The sequence below is a fragment of the Prunus persica genome, chromosome G4 (assembly GCF_000346465.2).
Source record: "Prunus persica cultivar Lovell chromosome G4, Prunus_persica_NCBIv2, whole genome shotgun sequence".
NCBI classification, from domain to species: Eukaryota; Viridiplantae; Streptophyta; class Magnoliopsida; order Rosales; family Rosaceae; genus Prunus; species Prunus persica.
In genome coordinates, this window is record NC_034012.1 from 23,308,683 (window position 1) to 23,328,814 (window position 20,132).

General features: G+C 37.3%; 1 protein-coding gene across 1 annotated transcript; it reads right to left on the reverse strand.

Moving 5' to 3' along the window:
* On the reverse strand, positions 10,542 to 19,396 carry LOC18779373. Its single transcript, XM_007211496.2, has 10 exons — positions 18,854 to 19,396; positions 17,975 to 18,072; positions 17,845 to 17,890; positions 15,301 to 15,383; positions 15,129 to 15,193; positions 14,396 to 14,457; positions 12,278 to 12,337; positions 12,028 to 12,060; positions 10,911 to 10,976; positions 10,542 to 10,785 (listed from the first exon to the last, which is right to left on the reverse strand). The coding sequence occupies exons 1-10, from the start codon at positions 19,310 to 19,312 to the stop codon at positions 10,741 to 10,743; spliced, it is 1,017 nt and encodes a 338-aa protein (XP_007211558.1). The 5' UTR covers positions 19,313 to 19,396; the 3' UTR covers positions 10,542 to 10,740.

Genomic DNA, 20,132 nt, shown 5'->3' on the forward strand with positions numbered 1-20,132 from the left:
CGTACAATATGGTTATGCCCCTGAGGAGCATAATGTTTTAGTAGATCAAATGTCCACGACGCTTCCACAAGACAACTATGGTGACTCAGGTCGAGGACTAATTTACATTATTGCGATTATTAAGATCTTGTTTGACATGTAGGTAAAACTTCCACACAAGATTCTCGATTGATCACACTCAGTGAATTCACTTCCTAGTGAACACCTATACATTTATCTTAATGTCTCAACACAAATAACTTGAGACTAGTCATCCTCCCAATTGAGCAGATACAGTGTATATCGTTCTTTGCTGATTGTCAATGCCCAGTTGACAATCTTATGACTAGGAACTCTTAAGGGTGTGAGTTTATAGGAAATGCTCTCTTGGACCTAACTTCTTTAGATTGCTCTCAGCATCTCACTGTCCATGGACTTTTTGTTTAGGTGGATAACCTAAATTGACTAATTGCCCTTATAGTTTACCATAAAAGGTAATGAAATATCCTTAAAGTTACATCACATGTTTGGCTTTAGGGAATATTTCCAACACTTCATAAGCGGAATCTGAAAATTCCTTATGGTATCAACATAAAAAATGTCTTTCTCATCAAGCAAACTAGGATCAATTGGAAGAGCGGATTCTTCTACCTTGGCTATTCATTCATCATTTGAATCAATGTCATCTACTAATATCGTATCAACCTTATTTCTCCTGCTAGTGCTTCACTCCTTTAGAACCATATTGTACTTCACAAAGACAAGAGCATTTAGCCCCTTGTGTTCAAGCCTATTCATTTTCTTTGTATGAATCTAAAATTAGAAAAGAAGTACTATAAATAATAATTTTCAACTAGAAGCATTTAAATTTCAAAATAATAAATTGTAAAAGAATTTTACCAATTTAACTGCCCTCAAATTCATCTCCCACCCCGATGCACTACAAGTAACACTAAGGACTCAGATTGCAAATTGCATGACAAGACCCGCCTTGGATTTCCCCCTTGGAATTCATGACGAACCCTATTCCTGTCTGGCATTGAACCGATGCCGGGCCCACTTACTAATATAACCATTTCGCCCCCGATTTAAATAGAAATTGAGTCGAGACTTCAATCGAAATTTCGGCAGAATCTCCCATGAAAAATGGACATTCCCAAATTATAAACACCTACAAACAAGTGATAAATAATCCAAAATGGTAGCACTCACAAAACTAAAGCACACAATTTACAACATAGGCTTCCGGCCTCAAATTTAACCCTACATGGGCAATATCAGAGCTTTTTAGAAAACTTTAGTTTACAGAAGTATAGGAGTTCAAAAATAAATAAACGAATATCCTACAAGTAGTGGCGTGTGCTGTACAGAATACTCGATGTGGACAGGTGAACATACTAATCCCACTGTTTTAGAAAAATGATGTAAACCATGCAATAAAATCCATCTTTATACATATACCATTCGATACTTGAAATCTTTATATTCCGAAGACTTATATATTTATATACACACACATACACCACATAAAAATATGTATCAGGAAAAACAATCCAACCCGGGGATTGTTTATTCTCAACCACATGCCGGGATCCTGCATCATACAAGTGGTTAGGGATGAGCAGTCCAACTGGGGGACTATTGCTCCCTAGCACGCACGATGGGACCTGCATCACACATGCGGCTGATCCAGTCATACGAATAGACTAACATCCTGACACACCTCTCAAAAAGTATATGTGTACCCTGATGGGTCCCAAAGACCAACTATAATTCTTTTCCATAATTTCATCATCCTTTCCATAACGAATCAGGGGAAGGTACAACACTTGGTGTGCAGTCAGACAAATCCCATATCCCAAACCACATATTTATAATCTTAATAATAATAATACCCAATACCCTTTATGCTAACCAAAGTACAACATAAAATTATTAAAACTTCACAACATCCCAATTCCAGTAAAACACATTAAAACCCAACCAAAACATAGTTATGCATGCACTTGCCAATATGAAAATAATATTCATTTGAAAACAAAGTCCACTCACAATTAGTCCAAAGCAAACTCAACCCTTAGAGGGTCCTTCCGACTGAGTACGAGGAGCTTGAATACCTATGGACATAACACAAGGATAATATTAACATTTGAATCGAATCGAATCGAACTTAACTTGAAACTTAATTTCTCGAAGGATAAAATGATCTCAAAAGATTCATGGTCAACAGTGTGGTCAAACTTCCCATATCGGTCAACTAAGCCTGTGGGGCCGACGACCTCCGACTTCAAATTCAAAAGTACCTACACGATCCTACAGGTACCGGGAACAACATAATTGAAATTGAAACCGATTGAACGGTCCAAACCTAACGAACCCAAATATTGCATAATAAGCGCCATATTCGTTCGATAGTCAAACGGTAATCAAATTCAAATCCGAGCATACCATCGTGCTCAAGAAGATGAGGGGATCATTCTAGGTCTGAAAACAAGTCATCGACACAAGGCCCACGCATTGCCACGTGCCAACGCCGATTGGGTGTCTTGAGAAAATTCCGACGATGAAAAATCTCAATCAAAAGGGGAAATACATATACCAACATGTTCAGACTAACATAGGGAACAAGTTTTGTTCTTGGATCACGGCCAAAAAGTGGCCGGAACTAGATGAAAACATGGCTGAACCATCGGCCCTATATGGGTGTTTTGAAAAATTTCCAAAACTTCAAAATTAACCCAAACTAACTGCTTAAACAAGTAGAGCACGAAGAGTAGATGAATTTTCATATCTCACTCGACGGAAATAGTGGCCAGAGTCGCTGAAAATTAGGAAAACACTGCAGGAAAAACCTAAGTTCATCTCGTCCTCGAATCGAGCTCATGAGCAGCAAATCAGACGGGGTCTTAGGTGGGTTTTGTAGAGAAAGACGAGAGGAAGATATTTTGTGAAGGTTGCGAAAATTAAAGTGGAAGTGGCGTCGTCACTGTTCACTACGTGGAGGAAGAGAGAGAGAGAGAGAGTCGTGAAGAGAGAGAGAAATTCCAGAAAAAGAAGTCTGGTCTGATACTTAAATTGGGACTTCACGATATTTACGGTTGTGCCACTGCACTTCCGTAGATCATAACTTCTTCGTTATAAATTGAAATTAAACCTACTGCATGTCTACGAACTCGTATTCACAAGCTCTACACATTGGTGTTACTCAATTCCTCAAATTATTTCCTAAACAAAAAGTGACTAAAGCACCCCTACTCCCGAGGGCAAAAATGTAATATTTCACAATTAATTAAGTAATTAACTAATTATTTGAGATGGACTGCTACATTGCATCAATTTAGGTGTATTTCTCCCAAAATGCAACCACCAAGTCTTTAAAACACCGAGAAATATACTTCAAATATATTTTAAAATTGAAACAGTATGTTAAGAATTAAAACCTAGTAATCACTTTTTCCTACTTTTAATTGTTGTATAACTTCTGAAATCATCTTCTTCATGATCATACATGTCCAACTGACAATCATCATTGATACGAAGATCTCCACTTGTACTCAATATCCTATCCATGCAAGCATACAAACAATCAATCACTTCTTTTACATTTGAGAACTTTTCTTCATAACGCAATTGCGGATTCAAATAAAAACCCGCATCATGTAAAGGTTGTTGAAGTTGCGGATTCCATCTTTCATCTATTCTTTTCAAAATTGGTTTATACTTTTTCTGTTGTCTTTCACAATTGAGGGCAATCTTCTCCTTCGCAACATCCACAAGCTCATAAATATATCCCACTATAGGTCACTATTCAGAATAACCCTCTCTTAAAATGAAAACAAGAGGAATAACTGTTTGGGCCTAATTTGGCACACCAGTCCAAAAGATCAAAAGCCCATATCAATTTTGGACAGCCACCAGCGTTCCCTTATAATTGGGCCAAAATTACACACTCAGCCCAACACTAGAGGCCCAGAAGGACGAGGCAAAATCAGACCCAGGCAGTGTGGACTAGAATTGGTATCAAGGGCCCAAAGTCAAAAAGCCCAAACCCAAGTCAGATTTTTACCAAAGCCCAAATTTGTAGAAACCCAAAACAATTTTTTTCAAAACTACCACCTCTCCACCCAAAACTGAAGAATGGGCCGAAATACCACTTTAAAAAGTAAACGCACTCAGCCCTGGATTTCAAAGGAACTCACGTGACTACCTAGCTTTGAAAAGTCAATAATTTCAACTAGGTTGATAAGGAGTTAAATAGAGGCAGGTATAAGAGAAAGACATCTCTGAAATCTCTGCCACCAGAAGATCAAAGTCCCTTTTGTATATTCAGAAAAATTTCTGCTCCAAAGCAGACACCATTTTTAAGAGATAAGCAGACTACATTTTTGGGAGATAAGTGGGGTGCAGGGAGTTGTTCATCTGGAAGATCAAACTAACCATCACAGTTTGAGCTCTTACAAAGAGCAGTTGAATTGAAAAAGAATTATGCTTTCTTTCAAGAAAAACATGGAAGTGACTGCCTTAGAAACTGATTGTTGATGGTCTTCTTGCCAAAAAAGAGAACTTCCCTTTTCTTTGACATTTGAAAACAAAAGATCTTGTTTTCTAGAAAATCTGCTGCCCAGTTTAAAGATTAAAAATATCCCACTCCAGCATTTTTTCTATAAATATAAGAGGAGGTGAACAAATCGAGGGACAACCAAAAAAAATAAATCAAAGACAAAACTCAAAATGATCACTTGATCTCAAAAAACCTTCAAACAAACTGAAGAAACCAAAAGCTCATTGAGCCACAAGAAAGACGCCAACTACAAGTCAAAACTTCCAGTTTCAGACTTAGAGAAATAAGTCATTCAAAACAAGATTTCTCTCGTTACAAATTTTGTTAAGCAAAAGCCAAATCAAGCAGAGTTCAGGTTTTTACAAATTTGAAAACCTCAACAAATTTATGAAGAGCCCTGATCAAGCAGAACAGGTACCATAGTGCAGTTCCAGCTCAATAATCCTCAAGTCCAACCACTTCTGCCCCTTTCAGACTGAAGAGGCCGCAATTATGCCCATTCAAAAAGCCTTCCAAGGCTTGAAATAGATTAAAATCTCTGCCAAACTCGAACGTTGGTATCGAGTTATAGATGAAACCTAGCAGTTGAAGTTATTGACAGTCCAATCTAGCACAGGCATACCCAGTCCAGCCCGGATTAGAAGCTTCTGCCCAAGCAGAAATGGAAGTCCAGCCTTCTTTTTTGTCTTTCTAGAGTTGGTTTTCTCCTTTTGAGTTTTGTAAAAGGCAGTTCCACTTGAAAATAGTTCACTTTCTTACTATTTATTCTGGCCAGAACTACCAATCTTGTACTGTGAAAAATTGTGAAGTCCTCGCTAGTCTGAGGCAAGAAAAGAACTTACTTGGGAGATATTCCTCACCCAAATTCACAATTGTTTGTTTAGAAATTAGTAACTTGGGGCGCAAGTTATCTATTTTTAAGAAGTCTGCTAGGATTTTTCATTGCTAGCAATGGCATGTTCGCACACTAAAGAAAGTTGACTTGTTGACCAGTCAATGGTTTTCAAGGCAATAGGGAACTTTGCCCTACCATCACAGGAACAAACATAAAACGGGTGAACAATAACACTACTAAGGATACAAAAAGCAACATGAGATCAAAATCCAGAATCCTGAAGCATAAGTCTACAAGTAGGTTTAACTTCAGGTTTATTTGCGAAGGGAGCATGACACCATTATGTAGAGGTAAACATAGACTCAAGAGCTTGCCTGTGTTATACAAGCTTTGAAGAGTTTAAAAAGAAGTGGCAAAACATGTCACAGCCGGACGAGATATACTAGTGTAAAACATGTCACAATTCCATCCCCATAAGGATTATTGACAACGTTACATGAAATTGCACTAGTGTAAAAAAATCTCTCAACCATTCGATACACTTGCCTTCTCTCTCCCTTTTTGTATGTGGAATTCAACGTTGTTTGGCGAGCCTCGGATGAGATATACTTGTTAAGCGGTCCTATAGGACTAGGGGGTGGAGCAATTGAATGTGGTATACTCCCACTACCACACACACTCTGACTTCCAACACCACTTCCACTTATTCCATAACCTTCCGATTAAGATTCAAACTTCATTCCCATATTCATATCTCCTTACCCAATATCCTGAAGAATTTCATTTTGCTTCCTTTTACTCTTTTTAAATGTCATCAAGGCATCAACACACTTTCATATTTGGTGGGACACTTGGGCAAGACTTCATGCCATGGTAGGTATGAGCCAAGTGATCTTTGAGTCTAGAGATGACTCCGGTGCATTTTTTGTCACAAAAACAACACTTAATGTATCTTTCTACATACTTTAGCCCATTTCCAAGCAAAATCTTTCCTATTAACACTCATAATTCCCTAGAAAAACTAAGAGACACAGAGAGAGAGGGAGAGAGAGAGAGAGAGAGAGAGAGAGAGAGAGAACAACCACCAAACCACCACTAGGCATTCACCATACCACCACCAGACTTCCATCAAACCATAACAGACGATAATCACATCCTGGCTCAACAATCACCATGCAAAACTCAAGACACTACAACCATTAAGCCGAAAAAATCACACATGCATAGCATTGGCCACAACATGTCCGAGCCCCAACAAGTTGTTAACCTTTACAAGACAAAACGCACACCCCCACTAGCTTAGAAACATATCCCCCGACTTGTGTGGCAGGCTAACACATCACCTGTCCCCATCCCCCATCCCCCAACCAATCATGCAATCTTAGCCTTTTTCCTATGCAAATGAGCTTGTTGTTCTTTTTCATACTGCGGCCACGACTGTAACATATGATACAGCGTTATTAATTTCCAATTTTTGCTTCACTCATCTTGCTTTATATGCTTACATCTTAGGATATCTGTAAGGGAAAACAAAACTTGGTTTTTGAAATGTTTCTTTTATCCTTATTAAAATCGATACCTATATACATGTATACATACTATTTCCGTTTTCTTAAATCACTTAATATGGCATTCTAGATAAATTATACACATGATATATGTCTATATATTCATTTTTATACCCTTGCATGTGTAATATCAATATGCCACATATATCATTTATTTCGCCAACATGTCGTACAAAGCCTAACCGTGGAGACACTATTCATAACTCAAGCCATTTTAGGACACTTCGCTATTACATTTTCCTTGTTTGGAGGACCGGATAGTAATTATTTTGAGCATTAACACTTTTCATTATGACTTTCTTGTGTTAATCATGTCAGCCACTTGAGGGGGTTAAATGTTGGAGTCCAAAAACATCATTCCACCTAACATGCGATGATGATAGATATGTCAGGCCCTGTCATGAGCGCGCCCATGTGAATTCAAGGGAAAGAAAATTATTTATTATACACAAATGAGTCCATTGAAGTTTCATAACCCAAATTATTTTTGCTTAGTTAGCTACATTTATGGGGGATTTATGGGCCGCCACTCAACCATATATTAAATAATGTGGGCAAGTAAAGGAGCAAAGAAATATATTAGAAATAAAAATAAAAACAAACCACCAACCTAACAAAGCCTACATCAAAGACCCATTCCTATAATGACAGCCATCCCACTTAAATATCTAATGAGTCCATTTCGCATAAGTTAGAGATCAACTCGAAGTTAAGTAAACACCCACAAGCTCAATTCCCTCTAATTGACCATGAGGTGTACATTTGAATGCATGAATGCTATGAGACAAAAACTTGTTGAGAAGCCAGATGAAAATCATAATGAAAGTCACAAGAAAGTCATGAATAATGTCATTGCTTGCCAATAAGACAAACTAACCATCTACCATCTCTCATGCATGTATGTTGTGAGTACCTAGACCCAACATTCCCTCTTTAGAGTAATCTAGGATGTTTCACCCAAGAAGAAGAGGAACATGTATGCAGAGGAAATAATAAGTGGAAGAGAGGAAAGTCAGAAGAACACCTCATGCTTTGAAACCCTTGACGTGGTAGAAATATGTTGACCTAAAATTCTTTTCGGCCCCTTTCACCAATTTAAAAAATGATAAAAGAAAAATGCAACAGGCTGAAGGGTTCGGTGCCAACTGGTGTTTGCCTTTAGATGCGAGATTTTTTTTAGGCATGCCAGCACGCGGACCACATCAGCCGAGCATGCAAGTGAGTGATATTAATATGGACAATTGAGCCTTATCTTAATTTCTTAAACAAGCAATCGTGGCCGAGGAGAGAACACCTCTCGACCATTGGTTCTTTTACCTTGACAACAAGGCTTTTATATTGTTTAGCATAATGTCACGGAGCTCGATGACTGCATGACAATCTCACAAATAAACTCTAAGACTTGAGAATATTTGTGGAAGTATGGATTAAATGGTGCTCAAAATTAAACTATGTTGATATACTGGATGAACGATTACAATGGTCGGTGCTCAAGAAATTTGATGGGCAAAGAACTTGTTTTTTGATCAAAAACATTAGATAGACTTCAACATTATAATCAAAAACATCGAAAGTACCAATCCTGAGAGGGCAACAAACTAACATTTTAAAAACAAAACTAAAGCTGATAAAAGCCGCACTAAAACTACTAGCCCACATCACCACAATTAACCATAAACCCACGTACCCAACATACCGAAACCCTAAAGCAACCCATAAGCCTAAACGAACCCTACCACCACTACCTAAAGAAACGTTGTTGCTGCCACACCCAGCATAGTGTTCGTAATAGATATGGGGAAAACATGGTTTCTAGCGAACTAACTGCGCATAAGAGTGAACAAATAAACGAAAACAACTACATTGACAAATAACAATTGGGTGATTTGTAGCAATATCCGTCAAAGACGATGTAGACCCAAATTTATAGAACATAAGCAGTGTTAGAGAACGGGTTTTGGGAGAAGGATTTGTTTGAGAACACCTAAAATGGATGATGGGGATCTCCAATCTGAGCATGGTTAAGAAGAAATCACTATAAGGAGCTTCTTATTCAAAACACCTAAGCAGACTTATTTACTAAACCCAAAGAAAAAGGCGAGGAGAGAATAAGGGAGGACGAGCAGTGATGCTTCTTCCTTCTCCCCCCTCTGTGGAGTTTTTTCTTTGGGACTCACAAAAGGAGAGAGTGGCTAGAGGTAGTGACAAATAACTTGTGTATATGATTACATGAAAGTTCTAAGAAAATAAATATAAAGTTGAGAGTGCATTTGAGCAACATTTCGACTAGTTTTTTTATATGTGTTGTGTTGTGTGTTTGATTTTGAAATTGCTCTTATTTATAGAAGAAAATGTCGCCCAAATAAGCTCGACTCAAAATATCCCACCGCCCAAACCCCTTGCGTGTCTAACATGGTCTGGTGGTTTATTCATCGATCACTAATCCCAAAGCTTCCTTGCCTCAAATTCCTTGTGAGTCCCAAGACTGACTACCTTTTACCATAACGCACTCGAGTGTTCTCATCCAAGTCACCCTTGGAACTAACAATCAACGACATCGCCCTTGATCATGATGTTGATGTTGATGTTGACTCAACTTAAAAATGTGGAAGGAACAGAAGAAGCAATCAGTTAAAGAGATGCAGAAGAGTTGACTAGGTTCTGGCGATCGAGCAGAATCTACAGGCGCTCGAGTGGCAGAATGGTGGTTTTTCGCCCAGCACTAGCACTTAAGCGGGCGCAAGGCGCTTGAGCGGGAGGCGCGAATCCAGCGCGGATCCTTGGAGAATTAGGATAGTTTTCTTCCTAGTTTTTTAGTCCTTTAAGTTTCCTATTTCTTGTATAATTGTACTAAATCCCTATGACATATAAATAGGCACTTTAGCACTAGGTTTTAATAACGTTAGAAAACCAATGCATCAAATTGGGTTTGAGTCAAATGTGATAGAAAAGAGAGCTAGAGTTTGTGAGAGAGCAAAGAGGGTTCTTCATTGTAACCAAAGGGGTTCTTTCTTACTATTGAATTTCTCGGGGATCACCAAGAAGACATAGGCACAATGCCAAACCTTTATAAATTCTTGTGTTCTTTATGTGCTTGTTTACTTTTCGGTTCGTGTGTGTGCTTTATCTTTGCGTGGCTTGTATGCGTTTGTTGCATAGTCCATCGACAAGATCTTGGAGTGTTTTCGCACGACACATGATACTTGATAAGCAAGCTCAGCTCCTTAGGTTCACGTTATTGATTTGCTCTCCTCATGGGCCTAAATGCCCCACTTGGGCCTTAATTCGCCACCAACTGGAGTCCATTTATTTTGTAGGCGTGGTGTTTTCTAAAAGGAAATTTCTACAAAAACTGATTTAATTTAAACTGAGCTGAGCCCCTATTTGACTTTAAAATAAAAGGCCCACTAAATTATCAAAAACAAGGCCCACGGAGGGTTGGGAAAAACTGGATCCAAACAATGTGACTCAAAGTGGAGAAGAGAAGATCAAGCTTCAAGCTTCAACAAATTTGGTGGTGGAATAGTTAGATTGGCTTTGTGAGTCCTTTCTTTCTACTCTATAAAATTTAACTATGCTTTGTGTGTGCAATAATTGGTAATAATGAGCTACACGAATATATTTATACTGCATAACCAAAGAAAAAGTTTATATACAAAAGACAAATGAGTGAAAACAAAAAATCAAATGTTTGTGTTTCTAGGTCCCATCCGCAGAACTGCTGTCGCATGTGTTAAATTGACAAAGGAAAAAGAAAGATTTGGCATATAAAAACACCTCAGCTCAGAAAGATTTGGCTATTCTTTTCCTAGCAATGAATCAAGAAGAGCTGCTTCTTCCTCCTGCAAACATGACCAAAAAGACGAAGCTTAAGCAATCATTTATCTCACATTAACAATATCATATTAATGATATGAGAAAAGTGCAGTAAATTTTAACATTAAGATATCTATGGTATGTGACGTACCACCAAGGCATTAAACTCAGTCTCCTCATCTATGGCACTAATGATTGCAGGATCCTCCAGCAGGTCCTGTTTCCATTATTAGAACCACATTTTATACACAGTAGCTATCATCCATTGCTTTTCTCTTAAATAAATAACTGACGCCTCATTGCATCTTGCGGATTAAAAGCAAGCTTACACAATGGGAAAATACACAAAAATTAATACAAAATTTAAGGCCCAATCATTATAAATGGTACCTACGGTTCCTTATATATGTCCAATGAGCAAAGTTTGGCTCCTTAAAACTGAGGATCTCCTCCTCAAAGCAAATGGGATTTTGACACGTGTCAAATTCCAAAACAAAGAAAGTTAAAAGAATTTCAAAAAAAGAAAAAATTAAATGAAATTGACTAGTGTTCCCATTTGTTTCGAGGAGGAGCTCCTCCTCAGTTTTAAGGAGCCAAGCTTTTTCCATGTCGAATTCAGTCTTTGACACACAAGAGTGAGAGAAGGATGGACTTTGAAACTCAATTTTGTTCTACTACTGGGCATCCTACAAATCTTTTCGGTGGGTAGCCTAGTGACAACGAAATCCTATTTCACAATATGTGAGAGGCACTGTGAAACTAGTAAACAATATCTAGGTACCATAATTCCCAGAAACGCTTATTGTACACAAATTGGATGCTGAAAGTCACAGAGGTTCTTGATCTTGTGATTTTATTATCTGCTAGCTATATATATTTACTGCACGTACCTATCTGAGAATTGTATAATTCATACACCTCTTGGTTAAATCATTGATGTGACAAAACTATAAGTTGATGTACTATATTAATATGTTGATAAATGCTTCCAGATAATCTCAATTTATCGTTTGAGTACAGGCTGAAAAACTATAATAGGGCATTAAAAGAATATGGTGCAACTTGAAGATTCCACTACACCAATACTCTTGAGAAAACAGGGGAGGAAAACAAGATGTTTTCAGAAGTAATACTTATGCAGACAAAATTAAGGCACTAACCACAATGCAAATGGTGAGGGTTAAACTCTAACAATCTTCAGTCAGTATATATAGTACGATAAATTGAAGATGAAAAAAATCTACTATGAAATGAGTGAGATTGCTTACATCGTCAGCAATTTGCAACAGACCATCATTATTCTGCACAAACAAAATCCAATCGCATTTATGTTCAGTTTCCAATCATAGAATCAGCTACGGTTCTTAGAAAAATTAAATAACATTTCTCAACAATACTAGAGCCATGAGTAGTATTTTGACAGACATTTTAAGGGAACTTCATAAATATGAGCAAAGGAATAGAGATGCATTTAATTAAATGGAGGTGCAGCAAACCATATTAAATCTTGAAGGTTACCTTTACAACAACAAAGAGAAGCGGATCAGACGGTGTATAAATCATGTAATGTGCTCCTTCCTGCACCGAGAGAACTATAGATTAATAAGGCAGTGCAATGAAAAAACCATCTAGCTCATTTGTATAGATCATAATCATATAGTTGTGTTCGTCGTACACACGCGCATACAAATTTTTTATACTTGGCATTAGAAATTGACAATGGAACTATTCATATTTAAGTTATAAACATTAAAAGATAACAAACAAAAATATGTAAGCAGAAAATATGGTGCTATTAAAACAATCCAAGCAATCTACTAAATTAAAACATAAACATAGAACATAGAACACAGAACACAATAATTGTTCATATTTTCAACATATAATGCTCCTTTTTTTCTTTTAATGATGATGAACATAAAACAAAACATGTCTTAGAAAAGATAACTTTATGAAATTAAGAAAAACTCTATTTTTTTCTTTTTTCTTTTGGAACACAGAGAGATTTCCCTTTAGAATACAGTGCAACAGGTAGTTTGAACGAAAATAAATGTTCAAAAGTATGAAAGATTTAATAAGAGAACAAAAAGGTGACATTAAGAAACCACAAGGTGAGAAAAACTCATTGTGCCAAAGGCCCATGAATGCAACTGCAGACTGATATATCTCAAGGAGCTAAAAGGAGATATGAAGCCGAAAATTCGAGGATGTCAGCAATGAATTGAAGGTTCATTCACAAAAAAATATGGAATGTCTAATATTAAGGGAATTGAAAATTATATAGAAACCATTCAATTCTAAGGCTGAAACATACTTAACATTAACCTAGTTATCATTTAATCTAAGAAACCTAGTTATCATTTAATCTAAGAAGTTAAATGCTTCAATGTAAGCAAATACATCCTGTATTATTTCCGGGCAGAAAGGTATTCGTGTAATTCTCAGCTGACGGGCATTAATCAAAAGAACAAAGTAGGTTACATGTTCCACTCTCTATAGATGCAGCAGCTAGTTGGTGTAGTGGGCTAGTTTGTGACTGTAATTAGTGGTCAATTTTATGGTCTTAAATAGTCCACTCTGTAGTTTGACTATAAGCTATCAGAGCCACCAAGATTATTATCCCATGAAACCTAATGAATGAATGAATGAACAGATATATTCAAATATCAGCAATTAACTACACGTGTGATATATCTTTTCTTGGGTGTGATGCACTGTGTCGGGCCAGAGGTCTGTACAGCAGAAGATTGAACTGCGTAGCATTACATTGGCCCGTGTACCAGGTTGCCTTGCTCATGCATATTTAATGATTCACCCCACGTTTAGAGTATATCATTCAGCATAGTGGTAGCACATGCTAAACTCAACTTGTAAAGTAAAGCGCAATATTGGCTACCCTATCTCATGGAAACACCAGGGCACCCATCTGGTAACCCAATGCCCACCCCTCATGGTCCCAACATTGGCTAGAGGAAGCTCATTTAATGCCCACACTTGCGTCGCTGAGGGTGGTGAATAGCTTGACCACTACACTCTTTAATGCGCATTCTGAGCCTTCTCCCTTCTGGTAGGAGGGAACATCAAGTGTGTGAGCAATCATAATGGATATACTCACAGAAATTCCACTCAACAACATTTTTCCAGAACTTATGCCGCGTGTGCGCACTGCTCCACTTGCTATGCATGACACTAGGCACTATAAGTTCTTGTATCACACTCCCAACATTATTTTCTTTTGTAAGACTAAAAACTTAACTCTACTCCAACAGATTATGGGGCAGTGGTAGGACCCAACAGATTATTAATCTAATGATGACTGAAAAATTCACAAGTTTAATGCATAGTTAATATACTAGTAAAATGAAAATATAAAATGATCTTCAAAGAATACATATGATTTTTTTATCAAAAGAATTGTATTCTAGTTAACAAGATAACAATTCTACAAGGAAAAAAACTCTTCATCAGGAAAAACACAAGCCAGTACTTTCTTGAGAGAAAATACAAGCCAGTTTTTTCTTGACAGAAAACACAAGCCAGTTTACTGCAACCTTATAGTACTAAAAGTTATAACCTACCAATTTAATGTCACATTCTTAAGAAAATTATACTGCATATAGATGGTTATCACATTACCAAATGGAAACACGTAATTTCTACACCCTCAGTGGGCAAGCCATCTACATCTTGACCATCATCTGCGAAATAGTTAACACCACACATTAAATTATAATCAAACATTAAAAGACCTCAGTTCTGAAGTTAATAAATGGGATCTACAAGGATGAATGGGCAGAGGTGCAGCGGCCAACTAAAGCCCATCAAAATCCATTACACCAATAAGCAAAGAGTATCATGTGAAAGAGAACCCCCCTAATATTTATCAATGAGATAAAGACAACACAATAGTTTGAGCCATGAAACACATCTAATAATGTTCTATTTAACTATGTGAAAGAGAACAAACCTATTATTAATCAATGAGAACCAGATGGAATGGAAGTGTTTACAGAAGTTCCTAAAAGTTCGTCTACATACTCAAAAATCATATCCACCTTGCACTTCAATAAATCAGGGACCACATCTTTCCATGCCCTTATGGTATAAGCTCCAACGGGTCAACAAAATATTATACAAAGAGTTTTTCCCCTTCTCATTTAATTGAAAGAGAAAAATAAAACAGCTAGAATCACCATAGAACATCTTTTATGACATCAATTATTGACAGCTAGATTCAACACAAACCCAAAACTTCATTCATAGTGGCAAAGAAGAAAATGAAATAGAAACCACCTAAAGAGTTTAACAATCATAAAGCAGATCTTTTGCTTTTTGTTTTAAAAGAAAAATACATGACAAGAGCAATTGCCTGTTCGGAAATCAAATATGTCATCCTCTGAGTAACAAAAGCCTCCCCGTGCTGTATAACAGAATCTGATATGAAGACACAAATTTGAACAAATTAATATCAAGATATCTAGGAGAACCAAGATACCAAGGTTTAAAAAAATTCTAAAGCTGGAATATCTTTATCATCATACCCACTATGTACCAGATGCATGTGTATCTTGGCAAGGGCATAAGCAGCAGCGGGAAGAATAACTTCAGCTTCTTCATCACTGACCTAAGAAACAAAACAACATAGATTAAATTGATAAGGAAAATAAAGAATCAAGAAATAAACATTTCCACTTCATAATTATCACTGACATGTAGATTGATAGACATTGATTTATGTCAAAGAACCCACCCTGTCTTGCATCAACCTCTTTCTTTCCCACCATAGCTTGATAGCTTTTTTTTCACTTCTTGAGACAATTCTATTGCAATATATATAAATATATATTACAATGAAAAGAAAACGTGGACAAGAAGAAGACTTTAGAAAAGCCAAATGAAAAAGAAAACAAAGACTCAGCTGGAAGAAATAGACTCCCAAAAGCAGAACTAACAAATAGAAGCTAGGCAATCTAGCCAGATACTTTAGAAAGATGAACCCCTAAACATGCATCAGCATGCATAATATCTTCTGCACATCACAGGTATGCTATTTAGTTTCCAAGGAGCACCAACCCACAATTTCATGGTTACACCAGCATTCCAAATCATCTTGCATTCCATTTGGACGGGGTGGTTTACAAGGAAAGATTTAGATTTCAAAATAAACTAGATAAAAATTACAAACACATGCCTTCAGCTCATGCACATTGGGGGTGACATTTGTAATTTTTCAGTGATGTGAAGAATGAGAAAAGTAGAGCTTGAAGCTATATAACAATAGATTAATAGATTGATAGTACACTTTCCACTTTTTCTCCATTTCCCTGGTTTCTTTATCCTTTCAACATATGATCCACAACCCTTAATACTTCTCTAGCATGCTTTTAAAACCCCAAGGTCGTAAGAAAATTATAAGAACCTTACAGCCATTAATTAAACATTGTACTCAAACTTTAAGGCTATCTTCATTGCAACAGGACAATCCATTAACGTATTTCCAAAATCCCTGCAACTTGTCATCTTCAAACCACTCACAACCACAAGTACAAATGACCACCTTCCTTTTACTAGACTGATACAACCTATATTCTACCTAGCTTAAACACTCCAAGGACATCAGAGTGTAATTAGTTCTTTAACAAGAACAAGAATACAATTTCTCTCAACATCTTTACAATACAGACTATCTTAGCTAATATAGTGCTAACTTTCCTAACCCAACAATCAACTGACTAACAGTAGCCTAACTGATATTTAAGAAACTAGCTGCATTAATGCATCAGCAAACTGCCAATTCATCGACCAAAAATAACTGCCAGCTCATCAAGTTGACTTTGTCAACACAGACATGCATATAGGTTCCTATCAATACCCACCCCTCAAAAACAATCCTTCTCCTCAAGGATGGAATTCTAGAAATCTGACCAGCAAGTCATAATAGTCTTCCCAAAGTTTCTTCCTTTTTTTGAGTGAGGATTGCCATTGCACTAAACTTCCATAGCAAAAGAGCAACTGGTTGGGCTTGAACAATTCCATCATCATAGCTTCTTTGAGGTGGTTAAAAGCTATAATGGTGTCATGAGCAAAATAAAAACCCGTTGTTCTTGTACTGAAAGCTGAAATGTTGGAATCAAGAAGGTACATGCCAAACAGATATCCTCAACCAAACAATACTGATGAAAAAATGGAATCAGTATTGTGTACAGTGGATCCCAAACAATACTGCTGCTTATCCACAGTAAATTTTATCTGCAAAATCTTGAAATCCCACAGAATAGGACCTAAATGTGCACCTGATTCCTCATCACACCCTCCCAAGAGAATAGCAATTAAATCCATCAGACATTCATAATCTGTCACATATAATTGGGGCCAATTCAGCTACATCCAATTCTACTTGCTTTATAATAACTACCTCCAATCCACTTCAGTGGTAATAGATTTCATCTCACCAAGATTTTCCTGTTCAATCTCTGCATAATACAACACAAATGCGGATTCCTCATCCAGATTAGGCATTTATATTCTGCAACCCTGTAAAAACAGTGATGAACTTCCAATTTAACGACATTCTCCTCATCACTTGCAAATCCAGAATCAATTTCCCCAATTCAATTATTTCTTTCTCATTACAATATCCACCAACTAGCCACCTTTACCTTATTGACCTTGACGGACCCAATATCAGAACAAACAAAAAGACCACCCTTGTTTCCCACGATCTGGTTCTTTTCACCTGGTGATTGAGCCTCAAAAGGGAACAAATTGTTATGTGAGGACTCAGTTACTGAACTAATTTGACCCCAAATGCTTCCACCTATCGAGATCAGCAGAAAAAAATAGCCCCGTCCACTACTTCTTGGCCACATTCAGTAACAAGGACTCAATGAAGGTGATAAATAATATTCCCAACAAATGAATAAAATAAAATAATATGGGAAATCAATGAGGCATTGAACCTATATAGGAGACATAATTACTGTTATATCTGCATCTAGAAAACTTTGCAGTTTCAAAATTGTCATATGCAGTCTACACAAATTTAAGAATCAACTAAAAACTAGATATGGACCACGAGAACATACAGCTGACCAGCCATCTATGTTTGTGCTCTTTAATATTTGAACAGGCCTGCATTGACATATTAATATACACTTAGCAATCTTTCTGGACAAATTGCTCAATCACAAAAAAAAAAAAAACAGCTTTACTTACGTGTCAACTGGGCAAAGCAGCATACATTCATCTCCCCGCGAGCTTCTGAACACTCTCCTTATAACGCACTCTAAAGGGAAATTATTGGTAGGATCAACCTGCCCATTGACTACTTCAGAATATTTTAATTTTAAGGAAAGCAATGGCAAAAACAAACAAACAAACAAAAAGAGTGTAATCTGTATCTTATCACAATTTAGGATGACTAAAATAAATCAGCATCCAGTAATCCCAAATTGAGGCAGCTCATAAATGATCCATGGTAAAAATAAAAATAAAAATTATAAACCATAACTGAACTGAGCAAGTGTTATCTCTGGATTTAATCTAACAAATTGTACTGAACAATTATTGAGATAAGCGTCTAACTGCAAAAATTCAACTCTCAAGTGAATTGTGACCTCTAAGCAGCCAGCTTTATAGGGAGATAACCAATCAAATGGAATGCCAAAAACCTCTAAGCAGCCAGCTTTATAGGCTGAGGTGGGCTGGGTTATTGTAGAAGTACGGTTGTGAGCTGGGGAGGAGAGAGCTTGGGGTGGGCTGAGTGTGTGTTGGTGGCTTAGAATTGTTAAATTCTCTCTAAGTTGGGATGGGCTACAACACGAGGGAGCCCCACGGTAGCTCCATCCCTGAACAGCACCTCCAGCTGCTGCTCATTTCACACAAGGGTAATTTATGCAATAGTTAAAAATTCATTACTCAGATTGAACTTCCAAGCCTTCAAACATGTTCTGCCTTATTTAAAGATGATAAAAGGGAGCTATGAGCATCAATCTACAGACTATAACAAAAAGAGTCCTTGAATTTAACAACAGAAAATTCCACACACAACAAGAACAACGAGAGAGGCAAAAAGTTAAGCAAGAAAGAACTCACAATGGAAGCAATTCGCTTGGAAGAAGCCATGAGCACCTTCCCATGATCATCCACCACAAACCCAGCTGGGGGTTTTGGCAGCGGCGTAGGATGGAAACCAAGCGACCTCGAACTCGAACCGGATCCGGAAGACCCAACTCCACCAGCACCCAAATTATCCACAATTTCAACATCACTCAAGCTCAGATCCTCTGAATCACCACCACCACCCCCCTTACGCTTTTTCTTCTTGTTGTTGTTAGTGCCCGAGGGTGAGCGCTTCTTTACAGGCCCAGTCTGCGACTTAGCAGCGGCGCACACAGAGATATGGAGTCTGGTGGGAGTTGAGGAAGGAGTTGGGAAGGAGACTGAGAGTGGGAAGAGCTGGTTGAAGTGGAAAGTGAACAAGGGAAAGTAGTGGGCTTGCTTCAGATGGAGACTGGAAGTGGTTGATGGAGTTGTGGAGACTGAGAATGCCATGTTCGGATGTATGCTTGCCTGGGAAATGGGAAGAGCGAAGTTTCTGAGTATGTCTTTGAGTGTGTGTGCGCTTTGGCGGCAGAGTATGGTAATATTAGATAATTTCAAGAACCATTAGATATTTGGATAACTCTAGCTCTAATTTTTCGTTTTACCAAACTATAAGAAAATATGTAACAAGAGATGAATTGTATTCAATCTTTTTGTTATTTTTTCTTATACAAGCCATAATTTACTTTAAAAGGAATTCGAACTCGAGTGCATTAGGGCAAGTTTACTGTCTTGATCAACTCACCTAACCCACATACGTTAATATTTTTGCATAAAGTATAGTTGGATGATCTTTAGACTCATCCTCATTTGAAAAAAAAATGTTCCAAATAACTTGTTGAAAAAAGAGTTTCAAGAGTAATTGTGTTCTAACCGGCCTTTTACTTAGTGACTCGGTCTCTAGCCTAACTAGTAGTGAGTGTCCACTTCAAATGGTAAGAATAATATTATGTGGCTAGTGAGCTCATAAGGGTGTCTTTACACCTAATTTCTTAAAGGGATTAACGACTCATTGTGCACAAGAGCTGGTTAGTTTTAATTTGGACAATTTACACCCCAATGTATTAAAATTTGACCAATTTATACCCTCCATTAATTTGATCATTTGCTTTTAGCATAAGCAATTAAGGGAGGGGACTTTACACAAAAATTCATTGGATGTTTGGGGGTTTCGAACCTATACCCACATAGATGGAGGTAAAAGAGCTCAACCAACTAGGTCATACCTCACTGACTTCATTAATTTGATCATATGGTCTTCTGTTAAATT